General features: G+C 44.7%; 1 protein-coding gene across 5 annotated transcripts in view; it reads right to left on the reverse strand.

Moving 5' to 3' along the window:
* Positions 1-546: 546 nt before the first annotated feature.
* IL33R (interleukin 33 receptor) overlaps positions 547-20,794 on the reverse strand; it is a 77,210-nt gene continuing 56,962 nt past the window's right edge. For 3 of the 5 annotated variants that reach the window (XM_088841599.1, XM_088841598.1, XM_055399780.2), the window contains exons 6-12: positions 20,370-20,438; positions 16,569-16,710; positions 16,331-16,470; positions 12,058-12,204; positions 10,670-10,837; positions 5,473-5,782; positions 547-667 (exon numbers count right to left, since the gene is read on the reverse strand). In XM_088841599.1, coding sequence (XP_088697725.1) covers positions 562-667; positions 5,473-5,782; positions 10,670-10,837; positions 12,058-12,204; positions 16,331-16,470; positions 16,569-16,710; positions 20,370-20,438 — 1,082 coding nt within the window. In that variant the 3' untranslated portion in view covers positions 547-561. Of the gene's footprint in view, positions 668-4,596; positions 5,783-10,669; positions 10,838-12,057; positions 12,205-16,330; positions 16,471-16,568; positions 16,711-20,369; positions 20,439-20,794 lie in introns of those variants that run through there. The other 2 variants (XM_088841600.1, XM_055399781.2) reach the window with 2 other exon arrangements.

The following is a 20,794-nucleotide window of genomic DNA, read 5'->3' on the forward strand; positions in this document are numbered from 1 at the left end:
TGGCCAAAGTATTGCAGTTTCAGCTTTAGCATCAGTCCTTCCAATGAACACCCAGGACTGATCTCCTTTAGGATGGACTGGTTGGCTCTCCTCGCAGTCCAAGGGACTCTCAAGAGTCTTCTCCAGCACCACAGTTCAAAAGCATCAATTCTTCGATGATCAGCTTTCTTCACAGTCCAACTCTCACATCCATACATGACCACAGGAAAAACCATAGCCTTGACTAGACAGACCTTGGTTGGCAAAGTAATGTCTCTGTTTTTTAATATGCTATCTAGGTTGGTCATAACTTTCCTTCCAAGGAGTAAGCGTCTTTTAATTTCCTGGCTGCAATCAGCATCCAAAGTGATTTTGGAGCCCAAAAAAATAAAGTCTGACACTGTTTCCACTGTTTCCCCATCTATTTCCCATGAAGTGATGGGACCAGATGCCATGATCTTCGTTTTCTGAATGTTGAGCTTCAAGCCAACCTTTTCACTCTCCTCTTTCACTTTCATCAAGAGGCTTTTTAGTTCCTCTTCACTTTCTGCCATAAGAGTGGTGTCATCTGCATATCTGAGGTTATTGATATTTCTCCCAGCAATCTTGATTCCAGCTTGTGCTTCTTCCAGCCCAGCATTCCTCATGATGTACTCTGCCAGACCACCTGACCTGCCTCTTGAGAAACCTGTATGCAGGTCAGGAAGCAACAGTTAGAACTGGTCATGGAACAACAGACTGGTTCCAAATAGGAAAAGGAGTACGTTAAGGTTGTATATTGTCACCCTGCTTATTTAACTTCTATGCAGAGTACATCATGGGGAACTCAGTGAATGGGGGGCTAAACCATGTCTATGAATGGGAGACTCATTGCTAAGATAACTACTCTCCACAAACCACAGAATTTATTGAGTCTGTACATTCAGTTACAGGAGGAGTTTTCAAAAAAAAACTGAAACACATTCTAAAAATCATATGAAAATGCAAACCATCTAGAATAGTCAGAAGAATCTTAAAGAACAGAGAGGAATCAAACCAACTTGAAGGTTGACAACAAGGCAATAGTAATCTTGGTAGCGTGATATTAGCATGAGCATATATGTGGAAAATAAAAGAATAGATCCATACATATATAGTCTGGGCTTCCCTTGTGGTTCAGCTGGTAAAGAATCTGCCTGCAATGCTAAGGACCTGGGTTCGATCCCTGGATTGGGAAGATCCCCTGGAGAAGGGAAAGGCTACCCACTCCAGTGTTCTGGCCTAGAGAATTCCATGGATTTGTATAGTCCATGGGGTCACAAAGGGTCAGACATGACTGAGTAACTTGCACTTTCACATATATAGTCTATAGCTATTTAACCAAGATACCATGTCAGTTCAGTAGGTAATGAAAAGTATTTTACAAATGTTGCTGAAGTAATTGGGTATCCCTCTCCCAGTAACGCTGAAGAAGCCGAAGTTGAACGGTTCTATGAAGACCTACAAGACCTTTTAGAACTAACACCCAAAAAAAGATGTCCTTTTCATTATAGGGGACTGGAATGCAAAAGTAGGAAGTCAAGAAACACCTGGAGTAACAGGCAAATTTGGCCTTGGAGCACAGAATGAAGCAGGGCAAAGGCTATTAGAGTTTTGTCAAGAGAACGCACTGGTCATGGCAAACACCCTCTTCCAACAACACAAGAGAAGACTCTACACATGGACATCACTAGATGGTCAACACCAAAATCAGATTGATTATATTCTTTGCAGCCAAAGATGGAGAAGCTCTATACAGTTAGCAAAAACAAGACCAGGAGCTGACTGTGGCTCAGATCATGAACTCCTTATTGCCAAATTCAGACTTAAATTGAAGAAAGTAGGGAAAACCACTAGACCATTCAGATATGACCTCAATCAAATCCCTTATGATTATACAGTGGAAGTGAGAAATAGATTTAAGGGACTAGATCTGATTGATAGAGTGCCTGATGAACTCTAGACGGAGATTCGTGACATTGTACAGGAGACAGGGACCAAGACCATCCCCATGGAAAAGAAATGCAGAAAAGCAAAATGGCTGTCTGAGGAGGCCTTACAAATAGCTGTAAAAAGAAGAGAAGTGAAAAGCAAAGGAGAAAAGGAAAGATATAAGCATCTGAATGCAGAGTTCCAAAGAATAGCTAGGAGAGATAAGAAAGACTTCCTCAGTGATCAATGCAAAGAAATAGAGGAAAACAACAGAATAGGAAAAACAAGAGATCTCTTCAAGAAAATTAAAGATTCCAAGGGAACATTTCATGCAAAGATGGGCTCGATAAAGGACAGAAATGGTATGGACCTAACAGAAGCAGAAGATATTAAGAAGAGGTGGCAAGAATACACAGAAGAACTGTACAAAAAAGATCTTCACGACCAAGATAGTCACGATAACGTGATCACTGACCTAGAGCCAGACATCTTGGAATGTGAAGTCAAGTGGGCCTTAGAGAGCATCACTACGAACAAAGCTAGTGGAGGTGATGGAATTCCAGTTGAGCTATTTCAAATCCTGAAAGATGATGCTGTGAAAGTGCTGCACTCAATATGCCAGCAAATTTGGAAAACTCAGCAGTGGCCACAGGACTGGAAGAGGTCAGTCTTCATTCCAATCCCAAAGAAAGGCAATGCCAAAGAATGCTCAAACTACCGCAGAATTGCACTCATCTCACACGCTAGTAAAGTCATGCTCAAAATTCTCCAAGCCAGGCTTCAGCAATACGTGAACCATGAACTCCCAGATGTTCAAGCAGGTTTTAGAAAAGGCAGAAGCAACAGAGATCAAATGGCCAACATCCGCTGGATCATGGAGAAAGCAAGAGAGTTCCAGAAAAACATCTATTTCTGCTTCATTGACTATGCCAAAGCCTTTGACTGTGTGGATCACAATAAACTGGAAAATTCTGAAAGAGATGGGAATACCAGACCACCTGACCTGCCTCTTAAGAAACCTGTATGCAGGTCAGGAAGCAACAGTTGGAACTGGACATGGAACAACAGACTGGTTCCAAATAGGAAAAGGAGTACGTCAAGACTGTATATTGTCACCTTGCTTATTTAACTTATATGCAGAGTACATCATGAGGAATGCTGGGCTGGAAGAAGCACAAGCTGGAATCAAGATTGCGGGGAGAAATATCAATAACCTCAGATATGCACCACCCTTATGGCAGAAAGTGAAGAGGAACTAAAAAGCCTCTTGATGAAAGTGAAAGAGGAGAGTGAAAAAGTTGGCTTGAAGCTCAACATAAGAAAACTAAGATCATGGCATCTGGTCCCATCACTTCATGGGAAATAGATGGGGAAACAGTGGAAACAGTGTCAGACTTTATTTTTTTGGGCTCCAAAATCACTTTGGATGCTGATTGCAGCCAGGAAATTAAAAGACGCTTACTCCTTGGAAGGAAAGTTATGACCAACCTTGATAGTATATTAAAAAGCAGAGACATTACTTTGCCAACCAAGGTCCGTCTAGTCAAGGCTATGGTTTTTCCTGTGGTCATGTATGGATGTGAGAGTTGGACTGTGAAGAAAGCTGATCACCGAAGAATTGATGCCTTTGAACTGTGGTGCTGGAGAAGACTCTTGAGAGTCCCTTGGACTGCAAGGAGATCCAACCAGTCCATTTTAAAGGAGATCAATCCTGGGTGTTCATTGAAAGGACTGATGCTAAAGCTGAAACTGCAATACTTTGGCCACCTCATGCGACAAGTTGACTCACTGGAAAAGACTCTGATGCTGGGAAAGGTTGGGGGCAGGAGGAGAAGGGGACGACAGAGAATGAGATGGCTGGATGGCATCACCGACTCTGTGGACATGAGTTTGAGTGAACTCCGGGAGTTGGTGACGGACAGGGACGCCTGGCGTGCTGTGATTCATGGGGCCGCAGAGATTCGGACACGACTGAGCGACTGAACTGAACTGAACTGAACTGAACTGGGGGGATATTTCTATATACAAATATTAACTTACAATAGACCATAGACTTAAACATAAAAGCTGGAATCATACACAGTTCATAAGACAAATTCTCCATGACCTTGGGATAAGCAAATTTATGGACACAGAAAACACTATCCATGTAACAAAATTTGATAAATTGGGCATAATCAAAATTTTAAATGTCTGCTAATCAACTGGTGTTTTAAAAGCGAATAGGTAAACCTGGAAAAATTCTTACCTTACTTCTCTCTGAAAAGGAACTGCCCCTCCCAAAGAAACTAGTAAGGTGAGAATTATCGGCAGACATTTGAAATTTTTACTACATCCAGTTTTTCAGTTTCTTGTATTATGGAGCTAGGGAAGAGATTATTTTCAATTCCTTGTTATGATATCCCATCTATTTGCTATAGAAAGATTCCAGATTTGGCTTTATGCTTTCAAGTAGTTAATGCAAAGAAGGAAATAAAATCAGTTCCAAAATATCCTGTGTTCATAAGAAAAGCCTCTGCCATTCTAGGTGGTAGTGCATCTGGAGAGAATATACTGTTTACAGCAGTGGTCCCCAACTTTGTTGGCACCAAGGACCGGTTTCATGAAAAACAATTTTTCCATGGATGGGGGGCAGGGGAGGGATGGTTTACGACGATTCAAGCACAATACATTTCTTGTGCTCTTTATTTCCATTATTATTACATCAGTTCCACCTCAGAGCATCAGGCATTAGATCCCAGAGGTTGGGGACCTCTATTTAAGAGACTATAGAATGAAATCCACATTACAAGAAAATGTCTTAACAAGTTGTCACTATTTAACAAATTCTTCCTCTGGTCTAAATACTTTTATTTCTCATTTGATTAGCACAGAAATACAAGGAGTTTGGTATGATTATTCTCATTTCTCTCATATGAAATAAATTTTAGAATCAAAAATAGTAAATATAATGACAATTGGGTAATTGAGTAAGGTACGCCAACAAAATTGGCAATATTGAAATGATAAAAATTAAGCATCTGGCTGAATAATCTCTGGCAGAGTGAGGAAGATTTAATACCGGTATTCCACTAGAGGTGATCTGAGTCTTAAGATTACATGAAAATTTAATTCTAAAATGTTCACAATATGTTCAAAATATGTACTAGAGACAAGGAATAGGGAAAGAGAGAGCGAGAGAGAGGAATAGTGGCTAGAGATGCTAAACCGCAGTGGAGAAGGACTAGCCAAGGGGGACGGAACGTGAGGTTAGGAGTCAGGGAGCTGGAGGCTGAAAACCCCCGGGTATTCTGTATGCAGCCGGAATCAGGGAAACGCAAGGAGAGTTAGAGGTGAAGCCTGAGGTCTGAAATCCCTCCGCTGTAGTCCTATTTCTGGAGCTCAGTGTCTGGTACAGCAGCGTGACCCAGTTAGGAGAAATTCGGATCCACAACACAGGGCGCATTCGCTTTGACAAGCAAGCACTACTGCCCCTGGGCACTCAAGGATGCCAAGCTTGGCGTTTTCCTGGGGAGTCGGCTTGGCACCGGTGGCATGTGGTACCTTACGTGTTTCCAGAACTTGGAATTCAGGGACCGCTGGTTGGCCACGTGGTCCTCCCTCCACTTGATCGTCCCCTGCACTGTGATGAGATGCTTAAGGGAGTCCTGAAGCTCCTCAAACTGCAGGCCGCCAGGCGGGCACAGAGCCTCCATTTCAATGAGGATGGCCTTGGAGTCCTGCTGGATGAGGGCGCTGTGCAAGGCGATCTCCCGCTCGAAGGTGAACTCCTTGCTGTGCACAATCTCGGGAGTGAGGATGAAAAGGTGCCGCCTGCTCATCCGGATGCTGGCTTCCACTGTGCTGGCTACATCTAGTGATTAAAGACACGGTGGAAGAGGTAAGAACCCGCACACCGCTGTCACGGTGCGAGTGTCAAGCCCTCTCCTCTCCCAGGCAGAGCAGTCCAGAGTTCTTCAGCTCAGGGGGATCCTACAGTTACATAGCAGGAGACTTGGAATTAGGTTCATTGTCTACATGTTGTGGCTTTCCTGGTAGCCCAGCTGGTGAAGAACCCGTCTGCAATACAGGAGACCCCGGTTCAATCCCTGATTCGGGAAGATCCCCTGGAGAAGGGAACAACTACCCGCTCCAGTATTCTTGCCTGGAGAATTCCATGGACAGAGGAGTTATCTACACATTATCTTCCAAGAATATTAGTTTACATATTGCCAAAGGACTTAGAATGTTAAAAATTTTTAAATTTTAATTGGAAGATAATTGCTTTATAATGTTGTGTTAGTTTCTGCTGTACAACGACATGAATCAGCCATAAGTATACACATATCCCATCCGTCTTGACTTCCCTGTTGGTTCAGACAGTAAAACGTCTGCCTACAATGCGGAGACCGGGGTTCGATCCCTGGGTGGGGAAGATCCTCTGGAGAAGGAAATGGAACCCCACTCCAGTACTCTCGCCTGGGAAATCCCACGGGAGGAGCCTGGTAGGCTAAGAGTCAGACATGACTGAGCGACTTCACTTCACTTACTTCATCCGTCTTGAGCCTCCCTCCCACCCCAGCTTCATCCCACCCTCTAGGTCATCACAGGGCACCCAACTGAGTCCCCTGTGCTGTACAGTAGCTTCCCACTAGCTACCCATTTTATGCATTTTGATGTATATACTTCCATGCTACTCTCTCTCTGACTTAGAATTTTAACTCTCTTGGTAAAGAGTGCAAACTCAGGAACCTTTGCTTCTCTGAACTGACTCAAGTCTCTAGGAAGTCTTGGATCCACTTTGCTCCCCCCGCCCAACCCCCAGTAGTCTCTGTTTTAGAAGCTAATTTGATTCAAACTAGGAAAATCTTAAGGAAGATGAGATCCCTTTGTCAAGTGACTGTTTATGGACCATCAACTTTACAGTGATTTCCCTTAACTTCTGGGTGGACTGAAAACATGTAAAACATGCAGCTGTCAAAGCAAGGAGGGACAGAGTGATGAAGGAAGCACAACCATGAAAAAAAAAAGTCCAGACATTCTTAGAGAGCAGGGACCAAAGACTGCCAGTCCACAGAGCTGGAAACAGGAGATAAATGCCTAACGGTGCCAGCCAGAGACCTTGTGTCAGTAGATCTATCAGAAATCTCAGAATACTTGAAAGCACTGAGTAGAGAGAGTTCAATGAAAGGACGGTTTATAAAAGATGTGGGCGGAGCCAAAGGAAATCAATGAAAGATGCTCAGACCTCCGCAGCTGGTGACATCAAAGAGTGACAGTCACTCTCCAGGTGTGAAGGGTGGGAATGGTTATGGAGCCCAAGGTGTGTGCCTGGAGGACCAGCTGACAGGAGCCCATGCTCAGCAGGAAGAAGCATGGCTACCTAGGCTACCCCACCCGGAGGGGACCAGGGATACACCCTGCCCTCTGAGCCCCTGCCTGTGCCTCCCATTGGCCAAGCCCGGCGTGAAGCAGATGATGCCTTCCATAAAGATCAGTCACCAGGCCCTGGATGGAGCAGGGGGTGCACGGTGGGTTTGAAAGAGCTGATGGCGGGTAACCGTCATGAGAAGAAATGCACTGCATGGGCCAGTTATGAAATGTTTCTAAGGGAAAAGTGAATGTTGGTGTCGGTTTTTCGTTTGTTTTGGTTGAGGTGAGATCAGAGGACATCGGTTTCCCAGGTGGTGCTAGTGGTAAAGAATCTGCCTGCCAATGCAGGACACATTTGAGATGCAGGTTCCACCCCCTAGGTCAGGAAGATCCCCTGGAGAAGGAAATGGCAACCTACTCCAGTATTCTTGCCTGGAGAATCTCATGGACAGAGGAGCCTGGCGGGCTACAGTCCATGGGGGGTCCACAAATAGCCAATGGGGAGAGCTGGAGGAAGAAGGGCTCCTCGGGAGAGATGTGGATTACATCTTCCTGAATTGTATACTCTACAGTTATCCCAAGCTGGTACTAGGCCATTAACATTAGTAAATATTTCAGGATAAATCAGATTCACCTGTGATGTGTTCATTTACTTCTTTTTAAAAAATTAATTTATTTATTTTAATTGGAAGCTAATCACTTTACAATATTGTAGTGGTTTTTGCCATACATTGGCTTCCCTGGTGGCTCAGAAGTTAAAGCGTCTGCCTCCAATGTGGGAGACCCGGGTTCGATCCCTGGGTCGGGAAGATCCCCTGGAGAAGGAAATGGTAACCCACTCCAGTATTCTTGCCTGGAGAATCCCATGGACGGAGAAGCCTGGTAGGCTACAGTCCACGGGGTCGCAAAGAGTCGGACACGACTGAGCGACGGAAAGGAACGGAACGGAACGGACATGAATCAGCCATGGGTGAACATGTGTCCCCCATCCTGAACCCCCCTCCCACCTCCCTCCCTATCCCATCCCTCAGCGTTGTCCCAGGGCACCGGCTTTGGGTGCCCTGTTCCATGCTTCAAACTTGGACTGGTCATCTATTTCACATTTGGTAATATACACGTTTCAATGTTATCCTCTCAAATCATCCCACCCTCGCCTTCTCCCACAGAGTCCAAAAGTCTTTATATCTGTGTCTTTTGCTGTCTCACATACAGGCATTTGAATCCCTCTTTGTGGTAGGAATGCCAGTTGAAACTCACAGTCTGTGAAACGTACCCTGCCTTGTTCATGTTCCAAATGCTTCCTGGTCCCTGAGGAATTCGAGAAGCATTAGAAGGAGGGTTTCCAAAGTACTTTTGTTCAGGACCCTGTCCACCTGGGGGTAGCTACAGGAATGAGAAAATTAACATATCGCCCCCTGAGACTGGCCATTCTAGGAGATATTCGAGAGATTAATGGGCTTTTTACTTTGCTTTCTCACCTCCTCCACCCGTCTCTGTTCTATAAAAGAACCTGACATCCAGACCCCAAAAAGTTGATTTTTGAGATGTTAGTTTCTAAAGAAAGCAGTATTCCTTGCCTCAAAAAAAAAAAAAAAGAGGGTCCCTAAGGACATGGAACAACAGACAGGTTCCAAATAGGTAAAGGAGTACGTCAGTGTTGTATATTTTCACCCCATGTATTTAACTTATATGCAGAGTACATCATGAGGAACGCTGGGCTGGAAGAAGCACAAGCTGGAATCAAGATTGCCAGGAGAAATATCAATAACCTCAGATATGCAGATGACACCACCCTTATGGCACAAAGTGAAGAGGAACTAAAAAGCCTCTTGATGAAAGTGAAAGAGGAGAGTGAAAAGGTTGGCTTGAAGCTCAACATTCAGAAAACGAAGACCATGGCATCTGGTCCCATCACTTCATGGGAAATAGATGGGGAAACAGTGGAAACAGTGTCAGACTTTATTTTTTGGGGCTCCAAAATTACTGTGGATGCTGATTGCAGCCAGGAAATTAAAAGACGCTTACTTCTTGGAAGGAAAGTTATGACCAACCTAGATAACATTTTAAAAAGCAGAGACATTACTTTGCCAACCAAGGTCCGTCTAGTCAAGGCTATGGTTTTTCCAGTAGTCATGTATGGAAGTGACAGTTGGACTGTGAAGAAAGCTGATCACCGAAGAATTGATGCTTTTGAACTGTGGTGCTGCAGAAGACTCTTGAGAGTCCCTTGGACTGCAAGGAGATCCAACCAGTCCATCCTAAAGGAGATCAGTCCTGGGTGTTCATTGAAAGGACTGATGCTAAAGCTGAAATTCCAATACTTTGGCCACCTCATGCGACGAGTTGACTCACTGGAAAAGCTCTGATGCTGGGAGGGATTGGGGGCAGGAGGAGAAGGGGACGATAGAGAATGAGATGGCTGGATGGCATCACCGACTCGAGGGACATGAGTTTGAGTGAACTCTGGGAGTTGGTGATGGACAGGGAGGCCTGGCGTGCTGTGATTCATGGGGTCTCAAAGAGTCGGTCACGACTGAGCGACTGGACTGAACTGAAATGAAGGTAGTACTTGACATAAATATGGAGGGAAAGAAGAAACACTACTGAAATGCAGAATTGTGACCCAACTGTCAAAAGCACATGAAATTGACTAGGAGTATTAAGAAACAGGCGCTTCCCTGGTGGCTCAGAAGACACAATTCTATCTGTTCTTGTGAGGACATAAATTTGCAAATGTTTCTTCAGTGTCAGGAAAATTGTAAAAACTTTGAGTCCTTTCAAATATATTAGCCAGTGCCTCTGGATAGGATAATGTAATTCCTTGGATGTTCAGTCTTCTTTCAGATCTAGACAGACTTCAGAGATGTCAGTTCTCCTAGTGATGGAGATGGGAAGTGAATAGGGGCTGGTGGCTGTGCCCAGTTGCTCAGTCACGTCCAACTCTTTGTGAACCCAAGAACTGTAGCCCGCCAGGCTCCTCTGTCCATGGGATTTCCCAGGCAAGAAAACTGGAGTGGGCTGCCATTCCCTTTTTCAGGGGATCTTCCTGACTCAGATCAAACTTGTGTCTCCTGTATCTCCTGCATTGGCAGGTGGACTCTAACCACTGCGCCACCAGGGAAGCCCAAAGTAGGGGCTGGGCCCTGCCAGATCCACAAGCAAGGATGTCTTACCCTGTCTTCACATCACCGCCACTCCTGCAAGACCTTAGCATCAGGGTGGCGATGGGGACAGGAGACGAAAAGAAGTACTTCCTTCTTCTGGAGAAATATTTAAAAGTTCTGGTCTAAGACTTGGAATAATGATCTCAACTCCTGATCCAAGAGCCCATCACTTAGCTTTCTGAGGAATGAGAGTTTCTCTCCCTGATGGTTGTGGATAAGTTTACCTTGTCCAGGGAGCAGGTCTCTCCCATAGATGCATAAGTTGTAACCACATTTATTTTCAAGAACGTCGGGCAGAATCTGGTGAACAAAGTACTCCACAGAGCTGGCCCCCTCTGGACTGTTTTTGCAGCTTCGTGGATAGATCACATAAGCATCATAGATCTTCCCATCTGAACATGAAAACAAGGAACACAACATTATTAACCGGTCTGTAAAACATTCTCATTTTACTCTTGATAGACATTTCTCAGGGAGTTTTAGGATTATTGGTGAATATACCACATCCCCTTAAATATTCTAGAATCTGGAGAGGATGACAACAATCTGTCCGCAAAATGTCATCAGGAAGTGACTTCCCAGGTGGCACAGTGGTAAAGGATGAGTTGGAAGACCCCATGGAGCAGGAAGTGACAATTCACTCCAGTATTTTTCCCTGGGAAATCCCATGGACAGTGGAGCCTGGCGGGCTGCATACAGTCCATGGGGTCATAAAGAGTCAGACACCACTGAGCACACACACAGTACAGTCATCGGGAAAGCAGTCTTAGTCCCAGCATTCTCCTTTTTACTGTCTCAGACCTGAACAGAGTTCAAGTTGTTCAGACTGAACACAGACAAGCGCCTGACCAGTGTAGTTCAAACCATATTGTCTTGTTTGAGTAATAATATATTAATAAGTATTTATAGTCACAGATAAGGAATTTTTTGCTGTGCCAGGCAGATCTAAGTTTTAATTTTTGTTTTCCCCATGGGGAAGTGAAAATGCTAAAATGTAGTTCATGGTGGCAAGGGAGGAGAAATGTTTAAGGGGTCTGAATTTCTCACAAATCAAACAATTAGCTCTAGTTGAGTGACTCTATGGAAAATCTAAATTTTATCTGCCTCTAAATGAAAGAATGGTGTTCATATTTAGCAGGTATAACTGCTTCCTTTCATGTGTATACATATGTAAGGAGGTAAGACTCTTTATGGAACAGGGTTTCTGGTAAAAATACACCTACAAGCTGATGGACCTTTCTAACATGTTCACCTCTGGAAAAGAGGAACAATTTTGTAAATGTTTGACTTCCATAAAGTTTTACCAGTACGTATTTCCCCAAATGCCCTTTCTGGGCTGGGAGCAGATTCTGTTCTTGAGGAATTAGTAAGAGCAGCAGTTCTACTGGGGAGAAAATTGGAGCTGTTTAGGTGAATTTCAGAACCACAAGGAATGACCAGACAGGATGAAGAGTATCCTCTGCGTACTCAAAAAAATTTTTGATAATACGCTAATAATAAGCAAAAGAAAATCTAGGTTTAGTAGCATAACTATTAATAGATTATTAGATAAGCAAACAACAGCCATTATAGAACCTTTTCTATTAAAGAAAATTTGAAACTTGCCACTTACCATCCCTAGTTTTGGAAGGTCTAGCTATGTCTCTCCAGAACAGAATAATCTCAATCCAGAACACTTTTAGAATTATCACCAAGGCATTGATTAGTAACAGTAATAGGCTAAATCCTGCAAGCACGTAGTAGGTACTTTGTTGATCCACTATTCAAAAGATGGGGGAGGAGAAACATGATCATTATGATTTCTAAAATAGGAGAAAATTAAAAAACACATGGGCACTGGCATCCACTGGGAAGACAAGAGATTCACACAAGGACTGCCTATGTAGGATTCTCAAGAATCAGTAAATCAATGGTTACTGAGCCTCTACTCTGTGCAGGGCACCAGGCTAGGCATTGTAAGGGGTTTTCAAAGCATAAGAGATACAGTTGTTGTTCTCGCTTAGTCATGTGTGACTCTTTATGCCCCCATGGACAGGCTTGTCTGTCCTTCACTATCTCCTGGAGCTTGCTCAAACTCATGTCCATTGAATCAGTGACCCCACCCAACCATCTCATCCTCTAGTTGTGCCCTTCTCCTCCTGCCTTCAGTCTTCGCCAGCATCAGGGTCTTTTCAATATAAAAGATATTGAGACACATGTAAACTTAGCTAAGACAGGAAGTGAAAGCATCAGTTTTAGCTAACAGAGGTTTTAGGAAGGTGTGCCCACTGTGTGCTGGACTAGCAGTTGGAGACTTCCTGCAGAATGAGGTCCCTGGAAGATGAGTAAGACTCAGAGAGTTTCAAAAGAAGAAATGCACTCCTGGCATGCAAGGATGCTGTGATCCCAAGGGCAGAGATGGGAGCGTATTTTCTGAGGAAGACAGATAATCTAATTTGGGGAATTGCTAGAATACATGATTGGAAAGCTGGATCCAGGCCTAGGTTCTGATCAGACTGGAGGGCCCAGCTAAAGCATTTTATCTCTATCCTGGTTGTGGGAGCCACTGAAGAGTGTTGAGTGGTTCCTTAACAATAAAGGTGGTTTTCAAGCAAGATTAGTCTGATAGTATGGAGTTTTGTTTCCATGGCCAATAGATCCTCAGAGTAGAATGAGAGGGAAGTTTCTGCCGTATGGGAGGGCCAGATTCGTGTAATAAGGAGAAAGGAATGGACAAGCTCGGCGTTGGTGGCATCGGGGAGAAATAATCAGCAGGTCTTAGAGACTTATCACATCTGGGGTTGGTGACACAGGAGAGCAGAGGGAGAAACAAGAACTTTGTAAGTCTCTAATGAGTGTTTGATGAAGTCAAATTACTGCATTTTAGGTCCTAAATACACCGTTATTTCCCTTCTGCTGAACATTGCTTCACAACATATATATGCAAGATGGTCTCCATCTGGACTGTATCAGATATATACAAACTGAATGTAAGGACTGTGCTCATCAATAGTAATTTTGGCTGTTGTAAGTTTACTGCCCTCTTTAAAATCATTAACTATCCTATCTTACAAATAGTTCCACTTAAAGATAAATGTGAGAAGACTCAAATGAGATTTGGCTGTATAATTCCCTTTTCATTTCCATCTGATCTCAAAACATAGGCTCCCAGTTTTGCCAAAGAAAATCACTGGTCCAGATTTGCAAATTCCTTCATTCGTTCATCAGCTCCCTGACTATCTAGCACTATGAATCAAGAATTACCAAGGTGGGGAATTCCCTTGACAGTCCAGTGGTCAGGACTCTACACTTCCACTGCAGGGGGCACAGGTTTGATTCCTGGTCAGGGAATTAAGATCCCACATGCCTAATGGCATGACCAAAAAAAAAAAAAGAAAAAATTCTTTTTAATAAAAAAAATGTAAAAAGAATGACCAAAGTAAGCTGATTCAAAACTGAAAATTGGCAGTGAGCCTCATATCTGTGTTGTCATGAGTTTAAATGATAAATATTCCCTAAGTAAATTATTTCAACATGATTCCTCTCCAGGTCACTTTTTCTAAAAATAATATCTGGGCATGCGCTGGGAATCCCAATTTCTTGGACAATATTTATGCATGTGACTGGTTTACAAGCAGAAAGAAGTTAATTCAAGACATTAGGAGAAGTTGAAGTTCAGTATCTTCCTAAATGTTACTTTACAAATGCATAAATAACCCTTATATGTGATGCCTAACACTGAATATTTTCTGTAAGTGTTTATAAACAGGAAAAGCTGCGTCTGAATCCTGGCTCATAAAACTGCACAATTAGTCAACCTCTCTTTCAGTTTCCTCATCTATAAAAGCAGACAATAGTAATAGTAACTTCATTATGAATTTTTAATAAAACAAATAAAAAATTATATGAAAATAATGACTGGTCTTCATATTTAGAGAACAATGAATAAAGGTTTATTATTACTATTATTATTATTATTCCCTGATGGTTCAGACAGTAAAAAATCTGCTTGCAATATAGGAAACCTGGATCGATCCCTGGATTGGGAAGATCCTCTGGAGAAGGGGATGGCAACCCACTCCAGTCTTCTTGGCTAGAGAATCCCATGGACAAAAGAGCCTGGCGGGCTACAGTCCTTGGGGTCACAAAGAGCTGGACATGACTGAATGCACACATTATTAATAGTAGTAGTATGAAATGTTGAATATTTAATCATATAGGGACATAGGCTTTTTAAGTTTTCATTATTAAAATTCAGGACAGTGTGTCATTTCTTTTACTGTGTGATTAGAAACAAAGGAATTTATTGTGACCATTAAAAGCAATTGCAACAATTTTTGTTTAATTTACACAGTTGTTGAGACAGAGTATAATCGTGTTGATTTGAAGTAAAGCAGGTGAAAGGTAGCATACAAAGATGAATTAGAAGGTACAAAATTACGTGTATGTGTAACATGAGAATAATTCCAGCTGGGAGCTCTGTGATGACCTAGGGGGTGGGATGGGGGCGGGGATGGGAGAGAGATCCAAGGTGGGAGATATTATGTATATGCACAGATGATTCACTTAGTCGAACAGCAGAAATGAACACAACAAAAGCAATTATATTCCAATCAAATAAAACAATTCCAATACACAGGAACCTAGAGAACATTCATAAAATGACAATGTGAGCACAGACAGCAGTGGGAAAAGACACCATGGCAGAGCTGGGGTCGGGCTGGGTCTTCCATGCCCACCAACACCACAAATGTCAGCATAAAACGACATCTCATCAGGGTTGACACATCCTGAGATGACATGGATATATATATATGTGTTTATATATATGTATAACTAGCAGAATCCTGACGACCCGTGGAGCATGATAGCATTTAAAACCATCTACAGTAGTCATGGCTCCATTGTTTTATAAAAACTTACAAATCAGTGATTCTTGTTGAATTCAAACAAGAAAAATCCCAAGGACCACCTCAGACAAAGACTAAATAACTTTATCAAATTAGTTAAATTTTCCCATCTCTCCTAATCAAGTTGTGCCTCTGTGGGTTTATCCAAATTAATCTGGACTCTACCCAACTTGGGCTTCCCTGGTGTCTCAGATGGTAAAGAATCCACCTTCAATGCCGAGACCTGGGTTCGGTCCCTAGGTTGGGAAGATCCTCTGGAGGAGGGCATGGCAACCCACTCCAGTGTTCTTGCCTGGAGAATCCCCATCAACAGAGGAGCCTGGCAGGGCTACAGTCCATGGGGTCGCAAAGAGTCCAACACAACTGAGCGCCTAAGCCCAGCACAGTACCCCACTTATGGGTATAAACTGGGAGTTGAACTCTCCCTGTGACTATATGACAAACACATTAAATAATTTCTACATCATCACACATGGAGTGACAAGAAAAGATATCAAACTTTCCCCTGCACCCTTTGTTACACTGGACTAAATGCTTCATCTAACCAAGGGAGTGTCTTTACTTGGATGTGCAAACAAGTGAGAGAATCGACAGGTGCTCAGGAAGGAAGTGTTTGTGAAACTATTTTTTGCTGCCGTCATTGTGACAAGTAGTACATGGAGGGGATGGAAGAAAGATTCACTCACTCCCAGGGAGGTCTGTTTAATGGTTTAATGGTGTCTGAGTGTGCAGGTCATAGAAAGCGCAGTGACAGTTCAATTGCTTCCTTTCTGTCTTGAATTCTGTCTCTCTACACAATATATACCTGTCTCTACATACAGTGTATATATGTGTAATGCCTACGCCCAGGACAAATCTTTTCTGAGCATTCCATTCTGTTGTCTTGATGGATTTTCCGGCAACCACCCACCAACACACTGTTCTCTAAGAATATGATTTCAGCTTACAGTTGATACAGCAAACTCAAGTGATGGGAGTCTCAGAAACACGCCTTACTTGGATTTTTCCTCCTTAGTGTTACAGTGTGCGTGATGAAGCCATGGAAATTCATGGCCAGACAGTCATAATTCCATGTCAAGTCCTCTTCTTTTACGTCCTCTATCTTTAAAACAGTGTTTCGGCAAATCAGCTCATTGCTAGGATTAAAAGGCAGTCTGTTACTTTCAGTGCTTACTGTGCAGTTGCAAACCGTGCGGGAAGGTAGGGGGCTGCTTTAGCTGCCATTTAAAAATACCTTTGCATTTGCTCCTGCGTCGCTTGTATCCTCGTTTCACCAAAGTTCTTAACCTCACTTCCGTTCACCCTCCAGAAGGCCTCAGCCATGACCTGAGGGCCTTTCCCAAAGCAAGCCACACACGTGATGTTTGTTGGTTTTCCTAGATGAAAAGGAAAGAAACTCACCCATAAAATTCTGTTCAAATGGGATTTAATTTAACGTGATTCACTGAACACCCTCTGTGTGCCATGAAAGAAAAGTGAAAGTGTTACTCAGTCACATCTGCCAGGCTGCTCTGTCCATGTAACTTTCCAGGCAAGAATACTGGAGTGGGCTGCCACTCCCTTCTCCAAGGGTCTTCCCAACCCAGGGAGCCAATCCTCATCTCCTGCAATGCAGGCAGATACATGGCCATAAGTGGATCCCCATTCCCCTTCTCATCGTCAGCACCTTCTTCTTTCTCTGCCCTCCCTTTGGCTTCTCCTCTCCTCTCCCAGCTTCTTCATTTCACTCACAGGTCAGGGTGAAGGTCAGCCCCCCTCCCCTCTGCTTTCTCCCCTGCTCTGCAGCAGAAACGAAAGAGGCTTCACCAATGCCACATTATAATTTAAGATTTCCCTTTACTATACATTGAAATTTATTTATTTTAGTTGGGGTATAGCTGTTTAAAAAAAAAGGGATATAGGTGTTTGGGGTTTCCCAGGTGGCTCAGTGGTAAAGAATCCTCCTGCCACTGCAGGAGATGCAGGTTCGATCCCTGGGTTGGGAAGATCCCCTGGAGAAGGGAATGGCAACCCACTCCACTGTTCTTGCCTGGGAAATCCCATGGACAGAGGAGCCTGGCGGGCTGCAGGCCACGGGTGGAGACGAGTGGGACACGACTGAGCCACCGAGCACACACAGTCGCTTTACAGTGTTGTGTTCGCTCCTGCTGTGCAACAACATGAATCAGCTTCTGTAGACACATACCCCCCTCTTGGACATACATCCCGCCCCTCCACCCCACCTCCATCCCAGAATCAGCGTCTGTAGACACATACCCCCTCCTGGACATCCATCCCGCCCCTCCACCCCGCCTCCATCCCAGAATCAGCGTCTGTAGACACATATCCCCCCTCCTGGACATCCATCCCGCCCCTCCACCCCGCCTCCATCCCAGAATCAGCGTCTGTAGACACATATCCCCCCTCCTGGACATCCATCCCGCCCCTCCACCCTGCCTCCATCCCAGAATCAGCGTCTGTAGACACATATCCCCCCTCCTGGACATCCATCCCGCCCCTCCACCCCGCCTCCATCCCAGAATCAGCGTCTGTAGACACATATCCCCGCTCCTGGACATCCATCCCGCCCCTCCACCCCACCTCCATCCCAGAATCAGCGTCTGTAGAACATACCCCCTCCTGGACATCCATCCCGCCCCTCCACCCTGCCTCCATCCCAGAATCAGCGTCTGTAGACATATATCCCCCCTCCTGGAAATCCATCCCGCCCCTCCACCCCACCTCCATCCCAGAATCAGCGTCTGTAGACACATATCCCCCTTCCTGGACATCCATCCCGCCCCTCCACCCCACCTCCATCCCAGAATCAGCGTCTGTAGACACATACCCCCTCCTGGACATCCATCCCGCCCCTCCACCCCGCCTCCATCCCAGAATCAGTGTCTGTAGACACATATCCCCCCTCCTGGACATCCATCCCGCCCCTCCACCCCACCTCCATCCCAGAATCAGCGTCTGTAGACACATATCCCCCCTCCTGGACATCCATCCCGCCCCTCCACCCCGCCTCCATCCCAGAATCAGCGTCTGTAGACACATATCCCCACTCCTGGACATCCATCCCACCCCTCCACCCCACCTCCATCCCAGAATCAGCGTCTGTAGACACATACCCCCTCCTGGACATCCATCCCGCCCCTCCACCCCGCCTCCATCCCAGAATCAGTGTCTGTAGACACATATCCCCCCTCCTGGACATCCATCCCGCCCCTCCACCCCACCTCCATCCCAGAATCAGCGTCTGTAGACACATATCCCCCCTCCTGGACATCCATCCCGCCCCTCCACCCCGCCTCCATCCCAGAATCAGCGTCTGTAGACACATATCCCCACTCCTGGACATCCATCCCACCCCTCCACCCCACCTCCATCCCAGAATCAGTGTCTGTAGACACATATCCCCCCTCCTGGACATCCATCCCGCCCCTCCACCACGCCTCCATCCCAGAATCAGCGTCTGTAGACACATATTCCCCATTTTGGACATCCATCCCGCCCCTCCACCCCGCCTCCATCCCAGAATCAGCGTCTGTAGACACATACCCCCCCTCCTGGACATCCATCCTGCCCCTCCACCCCGCCTCCATCCCAGTCTTCTAGGTTGTCACAGAGCAGCAAGCTGAGCTCCCCGCCCTGTATAGCAGGTTCCCGTCAGCCATCTGTTTTACACACGGTAGTGTATACATGTCAGTCCCAATCTCCCAGTTCATTCCACCACCCCCACCATTTCCACACATCCATTCTGTACATCTGCGTCTCTATTCCTGCCCTGCAAATAGGTTCATCTGCCCCATTTTTCTAGATTCCACATACATGCATCAATATATAATATTTGTTTTTCTCTTGCTGACTTTTTTCACTCGGTGTGGGGACTATTACTCAGCCATAAAAAGGAATGAAATTGGGTCACTTGCGATTTCTTTTTAATAGCTGTCTTCCACTCCTTTCTCATCCTACCAAATCCCCCTCCTCCCCCTGTTATTACCTTTGTAGGTAAAACCATTTCACCTGACTCAGCTACAATTCCACGATTTCTAACTATTCCACTACTTCTAATCTTCTAACAAGAGCCTCTCTACTCTCCCTCCTGTTAATTTGAGACTTCGTCCTTCAGAGCAAGGACTTAAATGCTGTTTCCTGCCTCAGGACAGTGCATTCAGCTGTCCCCTACTGGGTTTGTAATTCCTGGGTCAAGAATTAGGCATCCAGGGACTTCCCTGGTGGTCCAGTGGTTAAGAATTCAACTTCCAATGCAGTGGGTGTGAGGTCAGTCCCTGGTCGGGAAGCTAAAAGATCCCATATGTCTCACAGCCAAAAAGCCAAAATGTAAAACAGAGGAAATACTGTAACAAGTTCAGGAAAGACTTTAAAAATACTAAAAAAACAAACAAACAAGAGGCATCTGAAGAGAGAAAAGGAGTTTAGAGTCTCCCAGGAGGTGACGACGGTATAAACACACAATTGGAACACAAGGTGCTCTAGTGTTCTAATAGAAAGATGGGGCTTCCCAGGTGGCTAGTGGTAAAGAACCCGCCTGCCAGTACAGGAGATGTAAGAGACGTGGGTTGTGAGTTGGATCCCTGGGTTGGGAAGACACCCCGGAGGAGGGCGTGGCAACCCACTCCAGTATTCTTGCCTGGAGAATCCCATGGACAGAGGAACCTGGCGGGCTACAGTCCATAGCGTCGCAAAGAGTCGGACACGACTGAAGTGACTTAGCACTCATTGATCTCTCTAAGCCTCGCCATCCATAAACATAAAGTGGGACAAGATCTACCACCTGGACAGAAGAGGGAAATGAGGCCGCACGGGTGAAAGTACCAAAAAACAAAAAGCAAAGCAGAGCACAGTACAAATACAAGTGCTGTGAATGGTGGTGAGCCCATATCCCTAATATTAGAATGTGCCCTAGGTGGGTGTTTGCAAGTGTATCTCATTTACTCCTCAAGACCTACTATGGAGATAGCCTGACCCCGGGGTCACATGGAAGGGTTTTCCAGGCAAAAATTTTACAGTATTCTTATAGTTTTCTTACCAACTTCCACTTCCCTTATTTCATTTCGTGGAGGCGCTTTAATCACAGGAGGCAAAGAAAAGCCCCTCTCTGCAATTGAAGACAAAGACAGAATTTCAGTATCTGGAGAGCACTGAGTAGTCGTCAGTACAAAGTTTGTATTTTCATCTTCTGTCCTATTTTATAGCGACATTTCTCAAATTTTTCGATAGTGATCCATGGCAACAAATACGCATGTATACACACACACCCCCCCACACACAAATGAGACAAAACAGTCAAGCAACACCTTTCTGTAACTAGCTATGTTGGTTTTTCGGTATTTTCTCTTCTCTTTTTTTATTGTTAAAACAAATACTATGCAAACCATTAAATGAATTGCATAATGTAGCAATGGCCAGAAAACCTCAACTCTCTAGAAAAGGCATAACGCTACAGGGAGGATT

This window comes from Moschus berezovskii, chromosome 11 (assembly GCF_049115385.1).
Source record: "Moschus berezovskii isolate FMDL1 chromosome 11, NW_MosBer_1.0, whole genome shotgun sequence".
In the NCBI taxonomy this organism is placed as follows: Eukaryota; Metazoa; Chordata; class Mammalia; order Artiodactyla; family Moschidae; genus Moschus; species Moschus berezovskii.